We start from the raw sequence: 22,953 nt of genomic DNA on the forward strand, positions 1-22,953 counted from the left end.
ACATCCACAGTGATTCTCGAGGTTAGACGACTATTAAGTGTAATTGGGTAACTGAATGTTCTGTAGATGATTTGAAGAATATTATCCGATATCCCGTTCCAATGTTATTTTCTTTGTACAGTGATTATTTTATTTTATATGTGTGTTTGTGGTGTTGTCTAATTGTGTCTTTATGCACATAGCACGGGTGAACTCACATAGGTATACGTAATGTTCCGCCCAGATGGGTTACTTTTCTCTGAAAATTCCATAAATATGAGTCAACTTTTTCGGGAGATTCCTAAATCTGGGCTAGTTTTTTTTTAAAAAAAAAACTAAAAAAGTAGGCCTTTTGGACCAAATTTTGTCTTGTAATTTTTCAGACCAACTTTTCCCTCAGAACAGAGTCGATGGTTCAAGCTCGGGCGGCAGATCATCCTCTTTTTTTGAGAGGCCTCGTGAGCATGTACCAGATAACTACTAGTTCTAACACTACGTTGGGGCATGGTTGAGGTGAGGTGGCTATACGACACAATTCAAAAAATGTAACATGTTCACGCAGAATAATAAACTCAGAGGACCTTTGTCCCAATAATCTTGTGTAAACTGAAAATGTTATCATTCATTGAATTACAATGACATTCCAATTGAATTAGGTAAATATGCCCCTTTGTGTTGGAACCGTGAACCTGATTGACATTCGTCATATTCCGCTAAACATTGAATCAGTGATCGGGATGGGAACCAATTCAGCGAAAGTTTTGCACATAAACGCCCGTGGGAACACAGGAGTTGTCGTTAACACTGCAGATTGTTGACATCGCTGTAGTTATTGTCGGCTGGTTTGTAATCTTATTGGTGGTTCAATTTAAAATTAATAATAATAATAATAATAATAATAATAATAATAATAATAATAATAATAATAATAATAATAATAATAATAATAATAGTAGTAGTAGTAGATTTATCATGCACATCCATTCACTTTGCAACAATATGATGTAGGTATAGACGCCGTTTGTTGTTTCTCTATATCGTCTTTCGTCAAATTATAACCGAGTCGTAATACGCACAAGGTGAATGAAACGTACCATGTAAGCCAGGATATACTGATATAAGCATGGTTTATTCAGATTAGGCCAGAATTTCTTCACTTCGACGATGAGCGTAGCTGATGGGAGGAGTATGCTATGCCAATCCCGGTGATGCGAAGTTTCATATTTCGGAACTCCTAATTGTATTTCAAAGTTGGGGGTATAGTAAAGGCCTTACTATACTGGAACAACAGGTTTAATTTAATGAGTAACCACTGTTTTCAATACCTGGTTTCAATTTATCATGGATTTAAATTTAACCTCCCTCGGTGACGGGTCACTGAGATGTATATAGCGCCAAACTGAATTAGGTCAGCTCTACCTTTAATTAGATTTATATTAATGATGATTTTTCTTATTTTGAAACACGCAAAGAATTTCTCAACACCAACTCAATTGCCACCCCTATTTCTGCATCCGTCCAATAGCTGTCAGTGTTCTGAAAATACGGAAGCTGTCAACTAAACCTGGCTACGTCATCAGACGCAAAGTATTAGTTCACTGAATTCGACGCCATTGACTCATTCATATACTTATACGTACGTTTACAGCACACAGCATTACGATGGCACTGAAGTTATTCACCTGCTCATCTCTGTTCCTGCTCTTTTTCTGGATGAAGTTTTCCGCGCAACAACGTGAGTATTGGAAAATGTGTGTACTTATAACAACCAGCATTTGTTTATTATTGTTAGTATGAGATATGCCTATTACCGGTAAACTTTATTGATATGAACGTACTTTGTACCGCCGTCAAGGGTGTGACAATATAATTAAATGTGAAGAGACGACATTGCGACGACGACTGTTCATATTACGTGCAATTCATATGCCTATACCGTGAACACAGAATGTCACATCTGTGCCTGACGCCTGAACTTTTTGACTGAATGAGATTCGGAACATGCACACGAACCAATTAGTACTTTACCGAGCGTCGTGGGTCTCGTACATCTAGACTCGGGATTATAATTGTATACCTCTTGTAATCGAAATCTCGAGTTTGATTAAAACCATCGACTGAGTATTCAGAAGTTCAACACATAATAATTCGTGAAATGAAATTGAAAATCGTGGAGTACACGTCGAGGACCTGCTTGAGAACTTATTACGTGTATATCTCCAATGATGATATAATGTGAAACGTGCAAACCCACACGAAAGGATACCTCGTGGTATACTAAACGGTAGAGATAGAATGAAACAATTCTATATAGTGTATAACAGGATATTTGTCATGAAGCGAGTTTCTGCTTGTTAATTTTCATCGCTGTCTTGATTTTGATTTTTTCTTACAAAAACCGACTCATCTGCGGGAAGTTTTCGGAGTCAGTGGTTTTCTTATTTCACACGGTAAGTTGTGAATAATCCACGGTGACCTTGGTTTGTTCTTGGGAGTGTTGAAATCTATCGAATTACACTGTATACGTAGGAGTCACGGATGGAGAACGTCATAGCCACCACAAACTATAGGACTCGGTGACTGGCCACGAGAAATGTGGTCGCGAGGAGAAGGAATGGGGAGAGTGGAGGGCAGGGATTTAGCATGGATGTCTCAAAATCAGTGTATATCTTCAGTAAACTGTTCTCTCAGCGTACTTCACAGTACGTTCAGAACAACTGTTGCCGACAATTCACTTGTAAAACATGCTCATAAAATTATGAATCAGAGATTTGAATGAAGTTTGATAGTTTGAAGATGTACAAATTCGATGTTACACGGCCTATTTTTTAAATTTGTCTGTTAAATATATATATATTTACAAAATCTGACATTTCCATCGCCCAAGGACTACATTGACTGGGCAGATATTTTTTTCAGCATAACCCTAACGAATTCTAACGATTGAAATTGTGTTATTTTGTGAAAATGCGCATGCGCCAATGTGATGTGCTATATTAGTTGGCATATTTGTTGTGCCATCTGTTGTCTGTGATTGTACCATATTGTCAATATCTTTGTTTCGATTGATGACGGACATCCTGATGTTTTTTTTGTTTTTTTTTTTAATAACAATTTTTTTTATTCCGCAATAAAGAAAAAGATACAGAGCAGATGACAAAATCCCCCCTGGAAGTAAATGTATATGACAAACGCTGTCTGGTATACGGTGGTGAGACAAAAACAAAAACAAGATTAATTTACTTGTATTAAGCCAACCAATTATTTAAGAGCTCCCATTTACGATAGTGATATTGTTCCTTTCCTTTATACAGGGCTATTTCCAACTCTATTTTTCTATTTTCACGGACTAGTGATTTAAACGCAATTACATAATTATTATAATCCTCATATCGTAGATTTGGAGATAGACATATGAGATAAAACATGTCCATATTTGTCGTCGTCGTCGTCGTTGTTGTTGTTAACTTCGCCAACACTTTATTCTTGATTACTTTTATGACTGGAACTAAATCTGGGTATAGTATAAAACAGTATAACACCTCATCTGAGTTATATTATACGATATGAATAAAAAAATAAAAACAATCACAACTGGTGAATTGAGCCTGATGGCCCCATGGGCTAAAATCTGGTGACAAGACTTATTGTTTTCATTCGCATTATTTATTTTTAAAACCGTGACTAAATTACTGTAATAATAATGTTGATTCATTCACGTTTCTTGGTGACATTGCAGCTGCAGAGGAATGGAATAAACAGGCAAGAGACGCTATCCTAAATTCTATAGAATTGCAAAATCTCAACACAAACATTGCCAAAAACGTTATATTCTTTTTGGGGGATGGCATGGGCATATCTACTATAACAAGTGCTAGAATCCTGAAAGGTCAGAATGAAGGTCATCCCGGCGAAGAAACACAACTGTCGTTTGATAAGTTTCCCCACGTGGCACTGGCCAAGGTAAGACTGCCTTTAGTGACGATAGAAAGATATGTTGGGCTACTGTTATTGAACAAGGCCAAGGTTCAAAACTGAAAATGAATGCGGTTGATTGTGTTCAAGTTCGTTCCCGGTGTTCGTCATATATAAACAGCAGTATCCGCAACTGTCGCTATTTCATTTGTAGTTGACTTTTTTATTGGAATTTCACAGAACAAACTCTATTACAAAGACCAGGAAATGTGATTTTATTTTTTTAAATTAACCTTATTTCAGACGTACAACACTGACCAGCAAGTAGCTGATTCGGCAGGAACGGCCACAGCATATATGTGTGGCGTGAAAAGTAAAGCCGGAACGATCGGCGTGGATGACAGGGTGCAAAAGGGGAATTGTCAATCAATAAAGCACGCTAAAGTCAAATCATTTGTGGAAATTGCCGCCGATGAAGGTATAACATATTATACAGTGTTCTAGTTGAGAGCTGCGCCCTCTTGCGGTAATTACAACCGGATGTCAGTGGCCGCAACAAACCAAGATTAAAGGGCGGTAGTCGTCGCGCCACGCATGCGCGAGATATATGGGTCTCATATAAAGCTTTAATTATGTACTTTTTAGTTGATTGGAAAGTATCGAATGAGTCACCGGTGGTAATAAGTGCAAGTCGTGTCAAGGTTTCATTACAAGAGCGCATTTGATTGTGGGAAAATCAATGTTTATCAACACAAATGTCGCACATGCGCAGCGCGACGACCACCGCTCTTTAATTTACTTTTTTAGTATCCATTGACACACACAGCGCTTTAGGGTAGAAATGTGTTTCCACCATATTTTATTTTGCAAAGGGTTATGAGATGAAAATAAAACACAGAAACTGGCCAAACTTCTGATTTAATTGTTAATTTGATTTACTTAAAACAATAATCAAACTGTATTACAGGAAGATCCGCCGGGATTGTAACCAGCGCCCGCATAACCCATGCGACACCAGCCGCAGCCTACGCGCATGTGCCAGAACGGTCATGGGAAAGAGATGCACAGGTACCTGGAAATGAAAGAGCCGCGGGTTGTACCGATATCGCCTCTCAACTCGTACAAAAGGCCCGCAAATTTCAGGTTCGTGATTTCTGAGATGATGGTCTGTATTGAGGTGTATGTTAAAGGGCGGTTGTCGTTGATATGCGACTCAGCGACGTACACAAAACGTGTAAAATACATTGTTTGTTTACATGAAATTCGATCACGCGCTGCGCGACGACCACCGCGCTTTAATTGGTGAGTCTTTGATAACATAAACTGTTATAGAGATTGGTAAAACACATGACATGTAATACAAGAAACTTTGTGTTATTTTAATGACTCTGTGTCGGCCGACGCGCAGCGCAGGCCGATGCGACCGCGTACTGTCTGAGTGCACACTTTGAGGTATCATCGTGATAAACGTATTATTATACACCATGGGAATGCCGAAATCCAAATGTGTTTCGAACAGACCTTTTTTGTGTGGGGTCCGATCAAACCCTGGGGGCTGTCGTGTTTGTTTTTAGAGGACGCTTACGCACGTAATTGTTCCCTATTTGGAATTCGCATTCCCTAATATAGTAGTATGCAAATACTCAGTACAACACCGCAAAATTACGACACCGTGTAACTTATGGCGTCACGTTGACAGATAATAATAATTATTATTATGGCATGATTGTCGTTATAGTTGTGTGCGATTTTAAATACTATTTTGTTATTATTAATAATGGTCTATAATTCACTACTAGACATATAGTGAATATTGTGGCGTACATGTGCATTCATATTGCACGCACCTATATAATCAATATATATACTAAGTATACATTTTTACTTGGATGTACATTTAATTACACAGTATTGTTAGGAACAATCACATCCTCGCTATGCATACATTATTAGGTAATAGAAAATAGCGATAACCACCTTATACAACCATATTTTATAAATTCAAGAAACAACGCGAATTTAGACACGGCACATGAGACAGACAACTATTTACACTTTCAACACAGCGAGCAAGTTTTGCTGACCTTATACAATACAAGAAGTGAAACGATATATTTAAATATTAGAAGTGGGCATGCGCAATGTAACGCATCGGCTGGCGCGATTTCCTCTCTTCACGAACTTCCAGTAGAAGCACTTCCATGGAACATTATACCTTGCTTGTGCACGTGCCCTCCTTGCATCCGTCACATATACGTGACCATGATCAACACCAACTGCAGTATTAAAGCCGGGGAGTCGTCACCTGCGCATGCGTCAGATGGCCATAGCGTGTCATTGTTTACAAACAAGGTCTACCTATGGGCCCTTGCGTTTTTAGCGTGTGTTGTTATCGTCGCTTGGGACTCAATTCCCGCGCGTGCGCAGGTTACAACCCTCCCGCTTTAATAACTATGGTCAATTAGACATAGAAATTATCGGTTATGACCCACACTTCATGTTTCAGACATGTTTGATACACTATGGTGTTCCCTTATTGAAACGCTTTTAAAATACTAGTATATATAGTGAACAATAATAAGTCCATATTTACACAAACATATCAGGTGGTAATGGGCGGTGGAAGGCAAGAACTCATGCCAACGGCTCACGGAGATCCCGAATACAGTTACAGGAGAGGTAGTCGTGAGGATGGGCGTGATCTCATCAACGAATGGTTTCACTCGCTGCCAGACGGAACTGATAACATGTATGTAGTGAACAGAGAACAGCTGCTTGACGTGGACGTTAACAAAACAGATTATTTATTAGGTAATTTTCATAAATTTAAATATAACTCTTTATCCACAAACGTTAGCTTTTTCTACGTTTAAAGCGCGGTAGTCGTCGCGCTACGCATGTGCGAGATATACCGTTGCGCAGATCAACGAGTACGAACTGACACGTATCCAAGCTTGAATTAGGTAATTCATGTGATTGGAAGGTATCGAAGGAGTTACCGGTGGTAATCAGTGCAAGTCGCGCCCAAGTCAAACCTCATACTTGTGATTTCCATTTGAAGAGCGCATTGTATTGTGGAAAAATCAATGTTTATCAACACAAATGTCGAACATGCGCAGCGCGACGACTACAGCGCTTTATTAACCACTAACAATGAATACATGGCAAAAAACAGAAACGTCTTTTTTTTTTACTAACTTGGCGTTTACGATCATCAGGCTTATTTGAACCAAGCCATATGCTGTACCACGCTGAAAGAGATACAGTAGGAGCTGGAGATCCTAGTCTAGCTGAAATGGTGCAAACATCTATCCAAGTATTACGGAAGAATGAAAATGGATTCGTCTTATTCGTAGAAGGTGGGACATTGTTTGATGGCGCTCTTCTTCGATTAAATTTAATGACAGCGCCACGAACGATGAGAAATACGACATGATTACACGACACAATAATATCCATCATATTAAATGGTATATTTAATTACATCATATCTTTCATCTTTTAAATGACTGAATTGCATTTGATTGACACGTGCGCAATTTCCTTGAAATACAACAATTACTTAAGAAAAATGTAAACGTATACAAATAATGTTATCGACATTTTATCGTGATACTGTTTGATCTTTATAAACTGTTACAGCTGGTAGAATCGATCATGCCCACCACAAGGCAAGAGCGTACTTAGCCTTGACAGATACCCTTGCGCTAGATGAAGCAGTGGCCAAAGCTAAGGAGATGACGAACAACGAAGACACGTTAATAGTAGTCACTGCCGACCATAGTCATACCAATAGTATAGGCGGCTATCCTACCAGAGGAAATCCAATATTAGGTAACACTTTCGACTGATAGTTTCCATGTAGAACTACGCTATTTTCAACAGTATCTTCACTGTATGATTTCCTCAGTTAAATTAGGTTTGTATGTGAAATGTTTTCAGAGTATGTACATTGTGTATATCGTTACTGACCAGACACATTCAATTTACCAGACTATTGAACAACTAGGAAAAGTGAAAAAAATACTTCTTATCGCCAGCGTAAATGCGTAATTATTTTTTTTACAGAAAAAGTAATTTTTCACCTTTGATTGAGTAACGCGTCGTAGAATGCAGATACTGGCATGCAAAATACACTTGTGAAAAGCTTGAAGTCTGGCGATTCTAAAAATATATACTTTCCCGGGTCTATTTGTAGTCATTTAGTCACAATTAGAAGATGAAAACAAGTATGCAAATAATAGTCTCGCTACCTTAAAGCTTCCTTCCCATATTTTCATCGTCGTACGCCACGGTCTCAACCTCTTTTACGGCAAGCCTATACGTTGAGTCTCGAAGCGAAAATAAACTCTGGCGGCGAGAATGCATATTTTATGAACTGCAGTAAACTTCTTACCGACCCCTGACCCCTGACCCCTGACTAACCCCTGCTAGCAGTATAAGGGTTTGGAGTTGTGTACATTTCATGACAAATCTTACCCTGAAATCGATTTCAGAACACCCTCCTGAAATAATAAAATATCAAAACGCACGTATGCAAAATGAGATTTGAGAACGATTTAGTGATTAGTCACCACGACCCTGTTTATGTAAGTGCTCTAATATTTTACCATTTGTTGCCATATCAACTAAATTCACTATGGTAATCACAATAACCATTGGAAGGTGTTGTGTATTGGAATACAGTGTGGGAAAGCAACGTTCATCTGTTTGTGAAGTCCGATATGGCTGACAGTATTTTTATTTTTTTTATTTTGCTTTTATTTATCTATCAGGCAAAAACGATAAGGAGAGGGCAAAAGATGGTCTACAGTATACAACTTTTTTATATGCAAACGGTCCAGGCGGTGAAGAAGTTCGCCAAAGTTATTTAAATCACGGACGAAGACCCGATATTGAACATATTGATACAGGTAATCGCCGACCATTTCTCTATGTAGTACGGACTCCTGTCACGAACACAAACTGTTTCCGGTTTCACACGATGATAATATAATCCTCTTTCTCACTACCTTTGTAAGGATGAAATGATTGTTTCAAAGTGTTTATGTATTGTGATATCAGTTTAAAGGGGAACCTTTCAAGTCCAGGGATTGCATCAAATAATCATGGAACACTATTGTTTATTTTGTTAATCTATCTTTTGTTATCCGCTGTAATTTTAATCCAGAAAGTAAATTTGTTGTGAGATTAGGCTTAACTGGGAGTGCCTATTTAAGTAAGCCTTAGATTTTTGAATAGAATTTTAGTGGGAAAGGGCGGACTGATACATTAGAACGAGTAGTGAGTAGTCGGATGGATATACCCTTTTAATAGCAGCGTAGTTCACCCGGCTTAATTGTTATGACTTTCGGTGATGGCGCTGTTGATTGATTTTACAAACTACATTGTAGAAGACAAATCATTCATTTTAAAGCGGGATGGTCGTCACCTGCGCACGCGCAAGAATTGAGTCTCAAGCGACGATAACAACACACCCAAAAAACGCAAAGGCTCATGGATAGACGTTTGTTTGTAAACAATGACACGCTATGGCCATCTGACGCATGCGCAGGTGACGACTCCCCCGCTTTAATTTGTATTGTAATGTTGGCTACTTGACTCACTGGCTTTGCCTTTCAGATTCGTACATTGTTCATTTATTGTCTATTAGTTATAATCAGTGTGCTAGCGGTATGAGTGAAGAATCAACGTAAACCCCACGTCTCAAATATGGAAATAAACAATTGTCGAATTTCCATGATATAATAAAAAATATCCTGTGGCATGAAATTGCAATTCTACTTTTTCAATACTTGGGGTACGCTAGTTGTAGAAACGTGGTTCTAAACCACGAGCTTTCTTTTATTGAACAAATACAAGAAATAAGTAAATCGATAAAAAATTGAAGCCAATTTCGACGAGGCTAAATCCACTGTCACCGTGATTAAATCTTTCTCAAAATAGCCATATTGAGTTAGATTTCCATTTACGCGACGGATGTGAACTGCCAATAATAGATACATGTACTAGTATTTGCGCAATTCCGCCCATGGTTACGACTGAGGGCGCACTCCACACACATTCATCATGTCGAGTAATATACGTTTATTTCACTTGTAGGTGCGAAAGATTACCGCCCGCAGGCAGCTGTTCCATTGCAAGACGAAAGCCATGCTGGAGAGGACGTTGCTGTGTATGCGACAGGTGCATTTGCTCATCTTTTTCACGGCACACAGGAACAAAACTATATCGCCCATGCCATAAAATACGCGGCATGCATTGGAGAATATGCGGATCGTTGCAATGCCAAAACAACTGCGCCAACTACGGTGGAGAAAACAACAACAATTTCCACTGGTGTCACAGAAAATCATCGCAAATACAAACCTGTATCTACACAGTCGCCCAGGAATGTGAACTCTACCGTGGTTGACTATTTAGATGAACAAGATGACGATGGACACTCATACAAACCTGTCACTTATTTACCACCCAAAGTTGAAATCCATTGTATTATGACGCCCTCATCGTCAGTTTTACTCTTAGCATCATTTCCGATAATTATTGTCACCCTAACAACGAGTTTCTATTATTTGTTCGTATGATTTTCTCGTGTGAGAAAGTAGATACGAACATGTTCATTCTGAGAAATGAAATATTTAATATGTAGGTTTGCAATATGATGTACCATCAAGTTAAACATTTCATGAGTTTATTGTAGTAAACCATAAAACTCAAAGAAAGCTCTGAAAGAGCCCCTGTGTGCTGATGGTATCCTCGGGGGCGGACATCCGGGCATTTTCTACCGCCTGGCAACCCTCGCGGTGAAAACAAAGACCAAAAACTCGCAGAAAACGGTACTTTGCGATGGTTGTTGAGAGTCCCCTGAACAGTGTAACAAGATTAGCCCTACGTGTGTAACATATATGAATTTGGTTGTTCGGGATTACTTCAAAGTTGAGTTTGTGTTGTTTTCTTGAGTTTTCACCGGCTCCACCGGCGTTCCACAGCAGCGCGCACAAAGCCCATAGAAATACGTGGTACAGTGGTGCGCGTCTTAGCAACGTAGAACGTCCGTGACGTAGCTCCGCCCCCGAGGATTGGATGCATGAAGTAAGGGATACTGTTACAGTATTTACTATATTAGAAGCCAATCGTAAATACACATAAAGCAACAATTGCGTTTATTGCATGCAAAATTATTGAAATATGTCTTATTTTGACCATAGACTTGTCTTTGTTCTTTCTAATAGAGCAAATACAGCATTTAAAAATATAACTGCAAGCAATAATTAGGGTGATTATATTATACATATTTAATTTGAATAATGACCATATATGATGACTTGATATTTTGATTATATATCTTGTCAGACAACAAAATTATTGCACCGGTTGCATGTCCAAATCTGCAACAGTAAGATATTACAATTATGCTTATTAATGAGGTCACATGACCATATATAATCATCTGATATCATATCAGATCACATTGTCAGATACTGGTTATAAACAGAACAATAATATGGCTTATGGCTAAGGATTTATGTACCAAGTTTCATTGAAATCGGTTGAATGGTACTTGCGAAAAACCGAAAATACTTAAAATCAGATAAATAATGTGAAAATTAGGTTATTAATATACACGAATTTAAACTAAAAACTAATAAGGTTTGCGCATTATCCCAAAGCATCTATGTACCAAGTTTCATTGTAATCGGTTGAATGATACTTGAGAAAAAGCGAAAATTAGATAAATAATGTGTAAATTAGGTCATTAATATACACGAATGTACAATATACATCTATGTAAGATTCATTGACATCAGTTTGATAGTAGTACGCGAGAAACAACGTGAAAAGGCTTAAAAGTTGATTTGCAAATTGCATTTACATATATTACTGTACGATGGGGTTTCTAATTGTAGTGTGGGACCCACTATAACACACGTTTCCAATATAACATCAATCTATGTATACCGTATAGTAAGGGATGACGTCAAAAGATCGATGTCGGATAAAAAACTTAATTCCTTTAGTTTTTTTTCCAAACCCCCCTACCCCCCACTGAAACTTAATTGATAAATATTGGTCATGGCTTCATACTACATTCACTATTAAATACAAATTGATAATCGGACAGTAGTATTGCGGAACAGTTGGTTGTCGGGTGGGTGTAAACAGATTTTACAAATGCACCTCATTTGACGCACAGATTTACACTCGAACAAAACCATTTTCTCGTCTTAGATGTGTTTTTTTCCTTTTCGGTTATTTCTGTCCATGATTGGATAGAAAAAAAACGAACTACAAATACTCCAAGATTTTTTGACTTCATTAAAAAAATAAAATCGTTTTTGTAGGATGAAAACTTTTTGAGGTCAAAACCCCCCACCCCCAAACTAAAGGAAATAAGTTTTTTATCTGACATCGATCTTTTGACGTCGTCCCTAACTATGCCTATATCACAGTCAGCTGGCGCACACGTGATAATAAAATAAATACGATATTTACTATATGGGGGCCGCCATCTTGAATGCAGCGAAAACTAAATAAGAGACAAGTTGTGAAACGCGTTTTTCAGATTCCTACAAATCAGGTCAAAAATACCAATCTTTCACAAAAATACGGTCCGTTGGGGTTATATTAAGCCAACCGATAACAAAATTCGGCCTAATTCGTCGTTTTTGCGTGGAAAAATCCCTTGCATACGAACACCTAATTACGCGAAGAACATAGAACACTAAGCCGGGGTATTTGAAACCGAAATTGTCATCTAAGCGTTAGGCCGTCGCTGATTGGCTGCTGAGCTGGAATGCAAATTTTTAGTTTCAAAGAAAATTTTACGAAAAAATAAAATAAAATAAAGGAAGGTTTCATATTGTACTACTGATATCTGTCATCATGGTAGTAATTGAACAATAGACCTTATCAAAAAAAATGATTTCAATAAAATTGTCACAGCTGACAAGGAGAAATGTCAACGTTTGTGCACACAATAATATTGTAAAATAAAAACTCAGAACAACAACTTGAGTTTAATGGGTATGACGCCAATACACGTACATGTAAATGCAATTAAATATGCAACGGCAAGCGACTTATTTATTACTCATCAACAATATTTATATTTTAAATATTTCTGTTTTTATTTTTATTTAAATCTTGTTGATTCAGAACATGTTTTTTTTTACTTCTAATGACATTAGGGCTTGTTGCCACGGCCCCTGCCAACATTACCAGTACCATCACCACTGACAGTGCCGGTACCCGAGATTATGCCACTGATGTCAGCGTAGTTGATGCTTATGCGAGTATACACATCTGGAAATCCAGATGTTCCACAATCTCTATGTCCCCAGCTTGTAATACCATGGACTTCCCATGCTCCATCCGTCTGGCAAATCAAAGGTCCACCGCTATCGCCCTGAGAAAATAGACCAGCATATATATTAATATCGATCTAACAAACCCAATTTGCACACGGAAGCAAATAGTATAATACAACTATAGCAACACTGAATCTCCTACGTCTGTTTCTTCATCTATTACGGTGTCAGGAAATGGGATATCTTAAATTAGAATTTGAGTGCTCCCACGACAACTGACGAGATACCGCGTGGAACTACCTGACATGTAAGCGTGGAGAGAGAGAGTGAAGAGATCTATGTATTATTAATTACGAATTGGTTCTGTTCTTTCTCATGATAGTGCCACGTGCCGTTAAAACAATAGGCAGACCAACCAGACTTCCAATTAACATGAAAGTGCAAAAAAGATAGTTAGATAATATTGTGCATAACGTCATATTCAAACCGTATGTTGTATATTACAATAAGATACTAGTTTTAAAGATATAAATTCAGTCCAGTTCCAACCAACCAAGAGATGGGATTGGCGTAGTACCGGCTGTTGTATTGGCGTTTATCAAATCGAATGTTGATGTGAGTGCGCCAACTATGTCCTGACATATTTGTCGAATCACGTGATATTTGACTTCGTGATGCCAGAGGGGATAATTTGTTTAGTGTCATGACGTACCGGGCATACACCTTGTGGCCCATTACCAGCACAAAGCATATTATCTGTCACTGTCACACCACTCCATTTAGCACTACATTCTGTATTATTTAATGCAGATACAGCTGTGCCTTGAAGATATCGAGAAGTACTTCCTGGGAAAAAAAAAACACATTTAAACAATTATTGTCATTGTGAATTGACTTAACTCAACTCCACAACAAAATTAACAGCATATGTACCATTTTATATCAATTGTCACGGCAATATATTATGCAAAAATCGTTTAAATTTTCTTAACATCTTACTTAGGACTCGTTATATTCACCATACTATTATGATTGTAGCTAAAATGACATATTTACACCTTACCCATCAATGTTCATATAACCAAACAAATTACATATTGTTATTTACAAATGTGTCTGAAATCATCTCTGTAGAGTTGTAGAATTGTATATTGTCTGTGCTTTGTTGAATCTACCCCAAGTCATCCTCTTAATATGTTTACTACTAGTATATCTGTTCACTGACATGACTGTCACACATACTGAAAAGTGATGACGAATTGTCATTGGAAAAAAACAATGTCATTGTATATGCGATGCATGTGTGAGATGGCGACACTTCTATTTTAAAGGAATAACACGACGTGAATGAATAACACGTACCGGATGATGTTGTCCCCCATCCTGTAATTACACATTGTTCTCCACTCAGTATTTTTCTTGTGCCTAAGGGTATTGTGGCTATTTTGGTATTGGTGATGTCTGCCGCAGTTTTTAATTTGAGCAGAGCATAATCACTATCAAGCGAGTTCTTGTTATAGTTTTCACTGACTGTTACCGACTCCACCGAGTACAGGATTCCATCGTCGCTACTGGAACGATCATGCTCACCAAGCCAAACTTCATAGTTTCTTGGCTTTGCCCTGCAATGTAGGATATCGTTCACTTACATAATTTAATAAGCAATATGTATAAGCAATGATATTTGCGGCAATGTATGTATAAGTTACAGAGCGGGTGTAATTGGTGATTTTCCGTACAATTGCGAGATCTCGCGAGATGCATGAAAGACGCGCGTCGAACGTCTGCCGCAAAAATCGAACGATTTGATTTTGAACTAGAATTTCTTTATTTCGCAGCTTACATTGACCGGCCGATCTTCGACAGAGGAATATTGCTTCCGAATACATGCTGCTGCATTCTAACTTCCACGATGCAACTTGTTATCATAGACTGTGATCGCTTCAAAATAAACTCAATACTTTTTTCCATGTATCCCATTGCGAATACACTAAAGATTCTTAACGAAATAACAGGTATAAATGCCACAATTTTATCTGACTTTTATTTATTTGTGGTATATTAGTTGTTCTGGCCATCACGATCTAGTTAACGTGGTTCCAAAATTTGGTTACAGATACTTCTTCCGGCAAATCATTTCATATCGTTCATATTTTCGGCAGACAATGCATCTTTTTACGTGAGTACTACCTTCTAAGTTTTCGCAAGCTCAGGCATATGCACTCCACAAACTTGATTTCTGCCTCAGTACTAAATCAGACTTGTCTTCATCTGAATCGTCATTACTTTCAAACAGTATGTCAACAAGCAAATAAATATTATGACCAAACATTAGTGACTTAGGAGTTTTACCAATGGATAATTTACAGAAGATAATAGAACCAGTGAACGATGCTAACAGAACTTGTTTACGTTCATAGTCGTCAAATCTATGCATATCACATTAGATGGTTAAGTGTACTCCAAACACTTCCAAAATAACTTTCATGAATCAAATTACTACGAAATGAACTATGCAAAGAATTAACAAACTGTTTCTCATAAACATCAACATTTACTAGGAAATTAGACCAAATTAAAATATTGCATTCAGCATGCCAAATTATGCGAAAAAGTATGGTTCTCAATTTTTACCCTAAATGCCCCTACCATCAACATATTGTGGAAATGGCACTAGACTATATACATAATGCACCTGTTGCTATCAACCATACACAAGATTGTTACAAATGTTCCAAACTTTAGTTTTGCAAAGTTGATACAATGTTGGTGCATCGTTGCAATGCATTTTCTGACATTGTCTGTAAATACGACACCAAAGCGAGCTCGTTTGTAATCTACATACATTTCTATCATTATTTATTTCAGGAGAGTGAGAACCCAAATCGAGTAGTGAAGTACAACATGCTTGGATCATTCAAGTTCTTATATAATTAAAGACAACCTATACATACCCTCCACAATGTGCTGCAGTCAGTACAAATAACGGGTCGACGAGAATACCGCCACAAATATACCATGCGTTACCTTCTTTAAAGTATAACAATACCTGCCAAGGGTTCGAATGTGGCTCCACAATAGTTCCGCCTACTATGTTGGTTGTTCCATTCGATATCGGTTCTGTAAAAAAAAAAATTGAAAAAGAATATAGAAATAATGCTCCATTCATGAGCAAATCTTTTGTGGATAAACTTAATGCTATTAGTTAGTGTTTGGGAAGGCACAATTTTGCTGTATGTAATCAAACATCGCTCATGTACACAAATAAGTGAATTTACTTACCAAATTCTCGTAATAAGTCTCTTACATACGCAATCTGTAAAGAAAAAAAATTAAACAAATTAATGCGGTGAACAGCATCCATCGAGAATAATAATCTGAAAAATCATAATTCTTATTTCATAAAATAATTCCTAAATTCATAACACAGTAGTTCAATTCAAAGTAATAGTAAAGAGATATATTTGCAATATATTTCTAGGTATATGCATATAATTTAAAGAGGTCACAAGACCAGCTATTAGTTTATTCAAATCTACTACAAATATGTGCACACAACACGTAATTGAAATAAAATGTGTATCTATAATACATCTTAAATAATTTAGATATGTAACTAATTAATGATAAGTTTATCCAAATCACTTCATTGTGTGCACAATTGCATAGGAATTGAATATGTGCACAATGCATGTGCATATTTGGTTTTTATTAAGTATGTATGTATAACAAATGTCTGAGATTTACGTAGGTACATAATAAATGACAAGCACGACAAACCAGCAGTTTATCCTTGCTGCAAATTATTAAGCAGCTTGTCTGAAAGTGTCAGAATATTGTTAAGCATGAATAATTATAGAAGATATGGTCATGGCTTCTGAATGGTCAGTGTCAAGAGTGCTGGAAATTTGACGACGATTTGTTGATGGGGGATTTATGTTGCTCACATAGTATTTATTTCATTAAAGCAGTCAATGCATAAGTAGCTAACGCATTACAACATGGAGTTGAATTCCCTACAATTATTGCACTAATGATTGCAATGCATTCAAAATGATTCTGCTTGTCCTCCATTTCATCAAACATTTTTCATATTAAGCCAATCGCATAGCCCCGTTCCCGTGCCATAACGACATATCTGAGGATATTACTACCACTAACATATACAACTGCTGAATTCAGCACGTGTTATATCAGGGACGAAACAGTTAAATAATAATGTTTGTGAGGGCAATATCACGGTTTGTTGCCTGCCCAGGGGATGACGGTCATGTCCATGATATTGATGGTGCCAGAGGTTAATGATAATTTCATGACACATGACATTAAATAAAAATGTATATTACATATTATATTGCCCGCCAAGCGGATATTACACGGTGTATCACATGGATGACGTCACTGAAACTACTTCGCAACGATACTGCGCATACAAAATTGTCGTTGGCTGTACTGCTGCTGCCCCGGCCACTGTTACTTTCCGATTTGCTTTCAAGGTTTTGAGGGAACTTTAGCCATCTGAAATAGACGAACGTGCCAGAATGGATAATACGCAAGAAACTCTGTTTTGATGTTTAGGATATTCTTTATATAAAGCATTTAAGTTTTAACAAAGTAATGAAACTGTCAACTTTGAAAGACTAATCACTGAAGAGTTCCGGATTTGCGACTCTCTGTCCTCGTTGCAACAAACTAATTTTTTCCAGCTAGTAATGCCTCAATTGCATGGTTTTGGTGATCGGTGAGGATTTATATCATGAAAAACTGCGTGATATGTTCTGCTTGGGTCGCCTGATAAAAAAAAAACCGCTCTACTGTATTTTGATACAAGATAGCTGATTGGCTGTTTATTTTTGTTGCATCTCCTCTCTTTGTCGTTAAGGTCGCCTATTAAATACACACTCACTGTTAGTGGTTCAATCTACCAAGGGTTAGTTTGGAGGGATGACCCGAAACAAACATTTCTTGGCTGGCAAAGATGACAGATACTAAGTGTGGCACGTTCGTGTGAAAGCCATAGCAACTCAAGCACGATATCGGTAGAAACTATCGATCGACTTATATTACCTTTATTCGGAATAAAACAGGGGAAATCCTGTGAAAATCGAAACACCAGAGCAAAATTCACACCGCGGCCATTTTGAAACAGGGATCCGAGCATGCGCTGTTCCCAAAAAATAATGGGCGTGCAGCAGTCTCAAAATACCGTGGATGAATATCTAGGCCCAGTACATATTTACGATAGCTACCGCACGTGTTTTTAAAGTTGGATAAAAATATTTGAAATTGAATTTTCCTGAAAAAGAGCAATTCAGCTAATATTTTGCAATATAAAAACAGCAACAGCAACATCAACATCTGCGTCGGTTGTGCATTAGTACGTAGTAACAATATGGTTATAGCTTATCCTGGATTAATAATGTGTATGATAACACCAATTAACAAAGCAATGTAGGCCTTACCCTTGGAGGGCTGGCAGAAATTCCCAAGACGAAAATCCAAATGCAAACCAAACTCAACGACATAATGTCAATCTATGGGAAAGACAAGATAATTATTAGAAAGAAATTGATTGAACACAAATTATGTGTAATCCTCGAAAACTAACAGTATTTCGCGTTGAGATATGGCGTATATAGATCATAACAAATAAATGAACTGTAAACATGTCGGAATTTATAATTCATTTAGGCCAGGCTTTTTTTATTCCTTGTTTCTCGAGTTTTTATAAGGCAATTTTTTTGAGGAGGGCGAAAAAATAAAGTTATTTCTTTTTTTTCCATTAGATTTGTGTGATTCTCAAAGAATTGTAAGTGAGATCATTGATCGAAGAGAAGAAATGAAATAAAATGTTATTCCATGTATAACCTTGTTGCTCATCTGCGCGAAACTTCGGTACTTTAATCATGATACTCCCACGATAATGCAACTTGGGTTGTTATGCGGCGGGGGAAAAAAATGAAGATAAAAATAATTTTTTGCACTTACAAGTCGACGGGCGCGAGAAATTACGCTGAAATAAAAGTTTATTTTTATTTCATTTTTGGCTCCTCTTCATTCGGCGGGTTCGCGAAACAAGGGATAATAAAAGTCTGGCCTTATAACTGCAGGCACATGATAGTGGAAGCACAATTTATTAGGTAACATAAAATGTGACTGACGTAACTTAAATGTTCTTACTACACGTTTTTAATGTAGACAATATGCAATGATCGACCCTACAATATCAACTTTATTAAACGGGCGTGGGAACTGTCATTTGTTCAGAGCCTTGACGAAATATCCTGCTTATTCTATCCACTGAATGTAGTATAATATGGAGCAATAGAAAATGTGACCATAAATAGAGAGAAACATCTGATGATAATTGACCATTTTTGTCTCTCTCAAACCAAATTATTCGGATTCGCCTTACCGTTTCTAAAGACACACTCTGCAACAGGCCATAATTTGAGAGTTCAGAATCTTTTTTGCTACAAAGCGCCTGGCTTATTCCCACTTCAGGTCAATAATGGTAGTTAAATAGAATAATATTCAGTGTCTTACCGTCACAGTCACTGGAGATACAGCATAAGAACCAGTGGGATATGTTGATTCAATGATCGTAAACGAAAGTGACTTTATAGCCAATACCTATAATGATTGACAGGTTTATTTCTATTATGAAACATGAATCATTAAATCAAGTATTTGTATGTTTGAACATTGGATTATTAATGACGATGTATAAACATGTAGTCCATGATAAAGATCAAGATGTTATTCACAACAATTGATCACTGCTATTAGTGGAATATGACGTCAAAATTCCCTATTATATAGTCTTGTTCACGTTCATAATTAGATTGGGAAATATACTGCTACATTTTTGCTGTGAGGATTACGCCAATGCATATTTTATGAATAGTAATTTGTCAATACGTTATTGACAGCATGCTGCTTATGATGACTGTTGGTGAATGATAGACAGATTCATAAAATAAAATACAATCACATATGAATGTAAATACAATCTGTTTGTATGTTACAGTTTCTCAAGTCTGAACATGAACATGAACAAGTGCATCTCATTACAATCGTTGTAAATGACAATCATTGTAAAATAAGCTACATTTAGAAATAATTCCAGAGCAATTACTGTAAGGTACATCGTTTTAGCTAATTTAGGTAATTCAAAATGTGGATAATTTTTAAAATAAAGTATATTCTCACAATGAGATTATTGTAAATTTACCTAAATTGAAATTTTAATTGATACATTTAGTCAGATTTGCTAAAATTACATTTCAACATGTTTTACAGTACACCAGTATATTGTGTGACAATTGTTTTAGCCACATCCCTGTAATCACATATCATCTAAAAAAACACAAATTGTCTAAAAAGTCAGCTTGGTTTTGTTAACACTCTACAGAACTTATTAATCATCGATAGTAATTGCAATCCAATCTCATTTTCTATTGTATAATTCTCATCAACTGTTTACAATCCTTGTTTTTTTCCTTAGGTTATGTATATACATATGAAAAATACATTATTTATTTTGTATTTTAATTATATATTTGTATTTATTATATATCAAATGAATATTGTAAATAATCTCATAATGTGAATGACAGCAGTATTGCTAGATTTACAGGAATACAAACAAAACACCGGAAATATTAAAATGTCATATATTTTAAAAAGATTGTCACATCATTTGACAATGCATATATATATATTTATCTTTGTTAAACATATAGCTCACGATTGACATATTCTTTGTTCGGATGAGTCAATTATATGTATTTATATACATTTCTGTACTTATGTGCCATCATATGTATTAGGATTTATTCTTTATGTAAATATTTTAAATCATTATCTTTCAAATCGGTCATTAAAAATTATAATGAAATAAAATTATAATAAAAATTGAATCCGAGGTCATTAGTAGAACAAAATTTAAAACATTTTAGCAATATACTTGACTCAGAAGTTCCTTCTGATTATAATATATAAGATTATAAGATTATATAAATTATAAGATTATATAAATTATAAGATTATATAAATTATAAGATTATAATATATAAAAACAGCTAAATCATTTGGTGATTCTTACAAAATGATGAAAACAAGTTCTCTTACAACTATTGAAAAACTTATGAATATCATAATAACTGGTGAACAATTTACCTTGCAATGAGCTAGGTAATACAATGTTCCAATTTATAAATCAGGGTCTGGCAATGTTCGTGGTATTACTAATAATTGTTGTCTCAGAATATTGTTACCTATTTCTTTGAATAATAAAATCAATAGATATCTTTGGCCCTGAACATGTTTTCAAAAAGCTTGTCACATTCAGACCATACTTTGTATTTCTCTGTTTGATTCATACATTTAAAAACAACAAGTAGAGAAAGAGACACATTTTTTATTGAATTAATTAGCGAGTTATGGTTTCAATTGCAAATAACGTATTGCAAGAACATTATTATGTTTCAGGGCCATCAACGCCAGTTACCATGTGCATAGTGTTGATCCCATTGAGTGATCCTAACTCATTTACGAGAGTAATGAGTTTCTACTTTTAATTATATAATAATGTTGCAGACAGTGGACCCATCATTATGTGACAAGGGAAGTTCCTGCTTTAATTTGTTTATTCTTTAAAATAACATTTACATTCAATCAGGTGATCCAGGGAGTTTCTGCTTTCTTTAAAATTATATTTCACTAACTAGTTATAACTCATGTCGGTGTGCCATCATCACTAGCACAGGATACATCAGCATAGCCTTCTCCTAGTGTATCAGTAAATTAATCAAGCACATCACAAACATTTGCAGAAACGGCTGCTCTTATTCAATAGTCTACAGTCTGCGTCATTTTCAAAGGTCAAGCTACTGTACGATAACGTTTTGGACACTGGACACTGCAACACCAACACCAAAAACGTGTACAATCACTCATCAACTAGAACAGTGGTTGATAATGCGGTTCTGGGTACAGTTAATACAATAACAGGTTCTTTTCCATACTATGGTGTACATGATCTGGCAGGAGGATGGACAGTCATTTTACAAGTGTAACATTAGGGTGTTTATTTGGGTAGTTTTTTTGTGAAATTGAGTCAATGGGTATCTGTTTTTCAGTAGGAATAGTATACATTGTCAGTTATGACAGTCCCAGAATGACAGGCCATTTTTCTGCCTGATTCCTACTGAAAAACAGATACCCATTGACTCAATTTCACCCGGTCTTATGAAATACATGGATACTAACAGGGAAATAGCGACTGCAAAATGGGATTAGAAGTAATTAGAAGTATTATGACACAAATATTCGCAAATTGCATCAACTGGTAGCTTTAACTTGGGGTCAGTTGCATATTAATAAGTTGTATTTGAGAGCAAAACAATGTCCTCACAATGTCTTTCCCAAACAGTTTCCAGTCCAGTTTACAATGCTTCCTCCTCATGTTACCATGAACAAGCAGGAAAACCACGTCCCGTGTGCAACTACCTTCACAAATGTTACTGGTGCTCTGGATTACACCCAGTTTTGCAAAATGCGGCTTTTGGTATAGGTCAATCAACCCGAATTTTCCCAATATGTCTATTCCCACCCAAATAAATATTGAACAGTTACAACTAAGGTTATCTGGATATGATCCCATTCTTTGCTAAGTATCTAATTAATTACTTTAGCTGTGTTTTTCCATTGGATTTCTTGAAGATACTATAACGTATGATTCACC

At 36.5% G+C, this 22,953-nt stretch overlaps 2 protein-coding genes across 2 annotated transcripts; one reads left to right on the plus strand and one right to left on the minus strand.

The window, feature by feature from the left end:
• Positions 1 to 1,630: 1,630 nt before the first annotated feature.
• On the plus strand, positions 1,631 to 10,619 carry LOC100374536 (alkaline phosphatase-like). Its single transcript, XM_002736802.3, has 9 exons — positions 1,631 to 1,714; positions 3,719 to 3,942; positions 4,198 to 4,372; positions 4,862 to 5,037; positions 6,501 to 6,705; positions 7,113 to 7,253; positions 7,537 to 7,728; positions 8,670 to 8,807; positions 9,997 to 10,619. The coding sequence occupies exons 1-9, from the start codon at positions 1,642 to 1,644 to the stop codon at positions 10,479 to 10,481; spliced, it is 1,809 nt and encodes a 602-aa protein (XP_002736848.1). The 5' UTR covers positions 1,631 to 1,641; the 3' UTR covers positions 10,482 to 10,619.
• A 2,462-nt stretch (positions 10,620 to 13,081) lies between these two features.
• LOC100374383 (chymotrypsinogen A-like) lies at positions 13,082 to 22,674 on the minus strand. The gene is made up of 8 exons (XM_002736801.3): positions 22,624 to 22,674; positions 19,752 to 19,838; positions 18,668 to 18,739; positions 16,488 to 16,521; positions 16,160 to 16,325; positions 14,568 to 14,827; positions 13,918 to 14,051; positions 13,082 to 13,303 (listed from the first exon to the last, which is right to left on the minus strand). Exons 1-8 carry the CDS (start codon positions 22,672 to 22,674, stop codon positions 13,082 to 13,084), a joined length of 1,026 nt encoding a protein of 341 aa, XP_002736847.1.
• Between the last annotated feature and the right edge of the window lie 279 nt (positions 22,675 to 22,953).

This window comes from Saccoglossus kowalevskii, chromosome 13 (genome assembly GCF_978046115.1).
Source record: "Saccoglossus kowalevskii chromosome 13, keSacKowa6.1, whole genome shotgun sequence".
NCBI lineage: Eukaryota > Metazoa > Hemichordata > Enteropneusta > Harrimaniidae > Saccoglossus > Saccoglossus kowalevskii.

Excerpts from the sequence above, each read along its gene's own strand:
- LOC100374536 (XM_002736802.3), top strand. The coding sequence starts at position 1,642 with ATGGCACTGAAGTTATTCACCTGCTCATCTCTGTTCCTGCTCTTTTTC. Across the intron at positions 6,706-7,112 it reads CAAAACAGATTATTTATTAG|GCTTATTTGAACCAAGCCAT; the intron begins GTAATTTTCATA and ends TACGATCATCAG. Across the intron at positions 7,729-8,669 it reads CAGAGGAAATCCAATATTAG|GCAAAAACGATAAGGAGAGG; the intron begins GTAACACTTTCG and ends TTTATCTATCAG.
- LOC100374383 (XM_002736801.3), bottom strand. The coding sequence starts at position 22,674 with ATGAGGAGGAAGCATTGTAAACTGGACTGGAAACTGTTTGGGAAAGAC. Across the intron at positions 18,740-19,751 it reads TATCTCCAGTGACTGTGACG|ATTGACATTATGTCGTTGAG; the intron begins GTAAGACACTGA and ends TCTTTCCCATAG. Across the intron at positions 14,052-14,567 it reads ATGGGGGACAACATCATCCG|GAAGTACTTCTCGATATCTT; the intron begins GTACGTGTTATT and ends TTTTTTTCCCAG.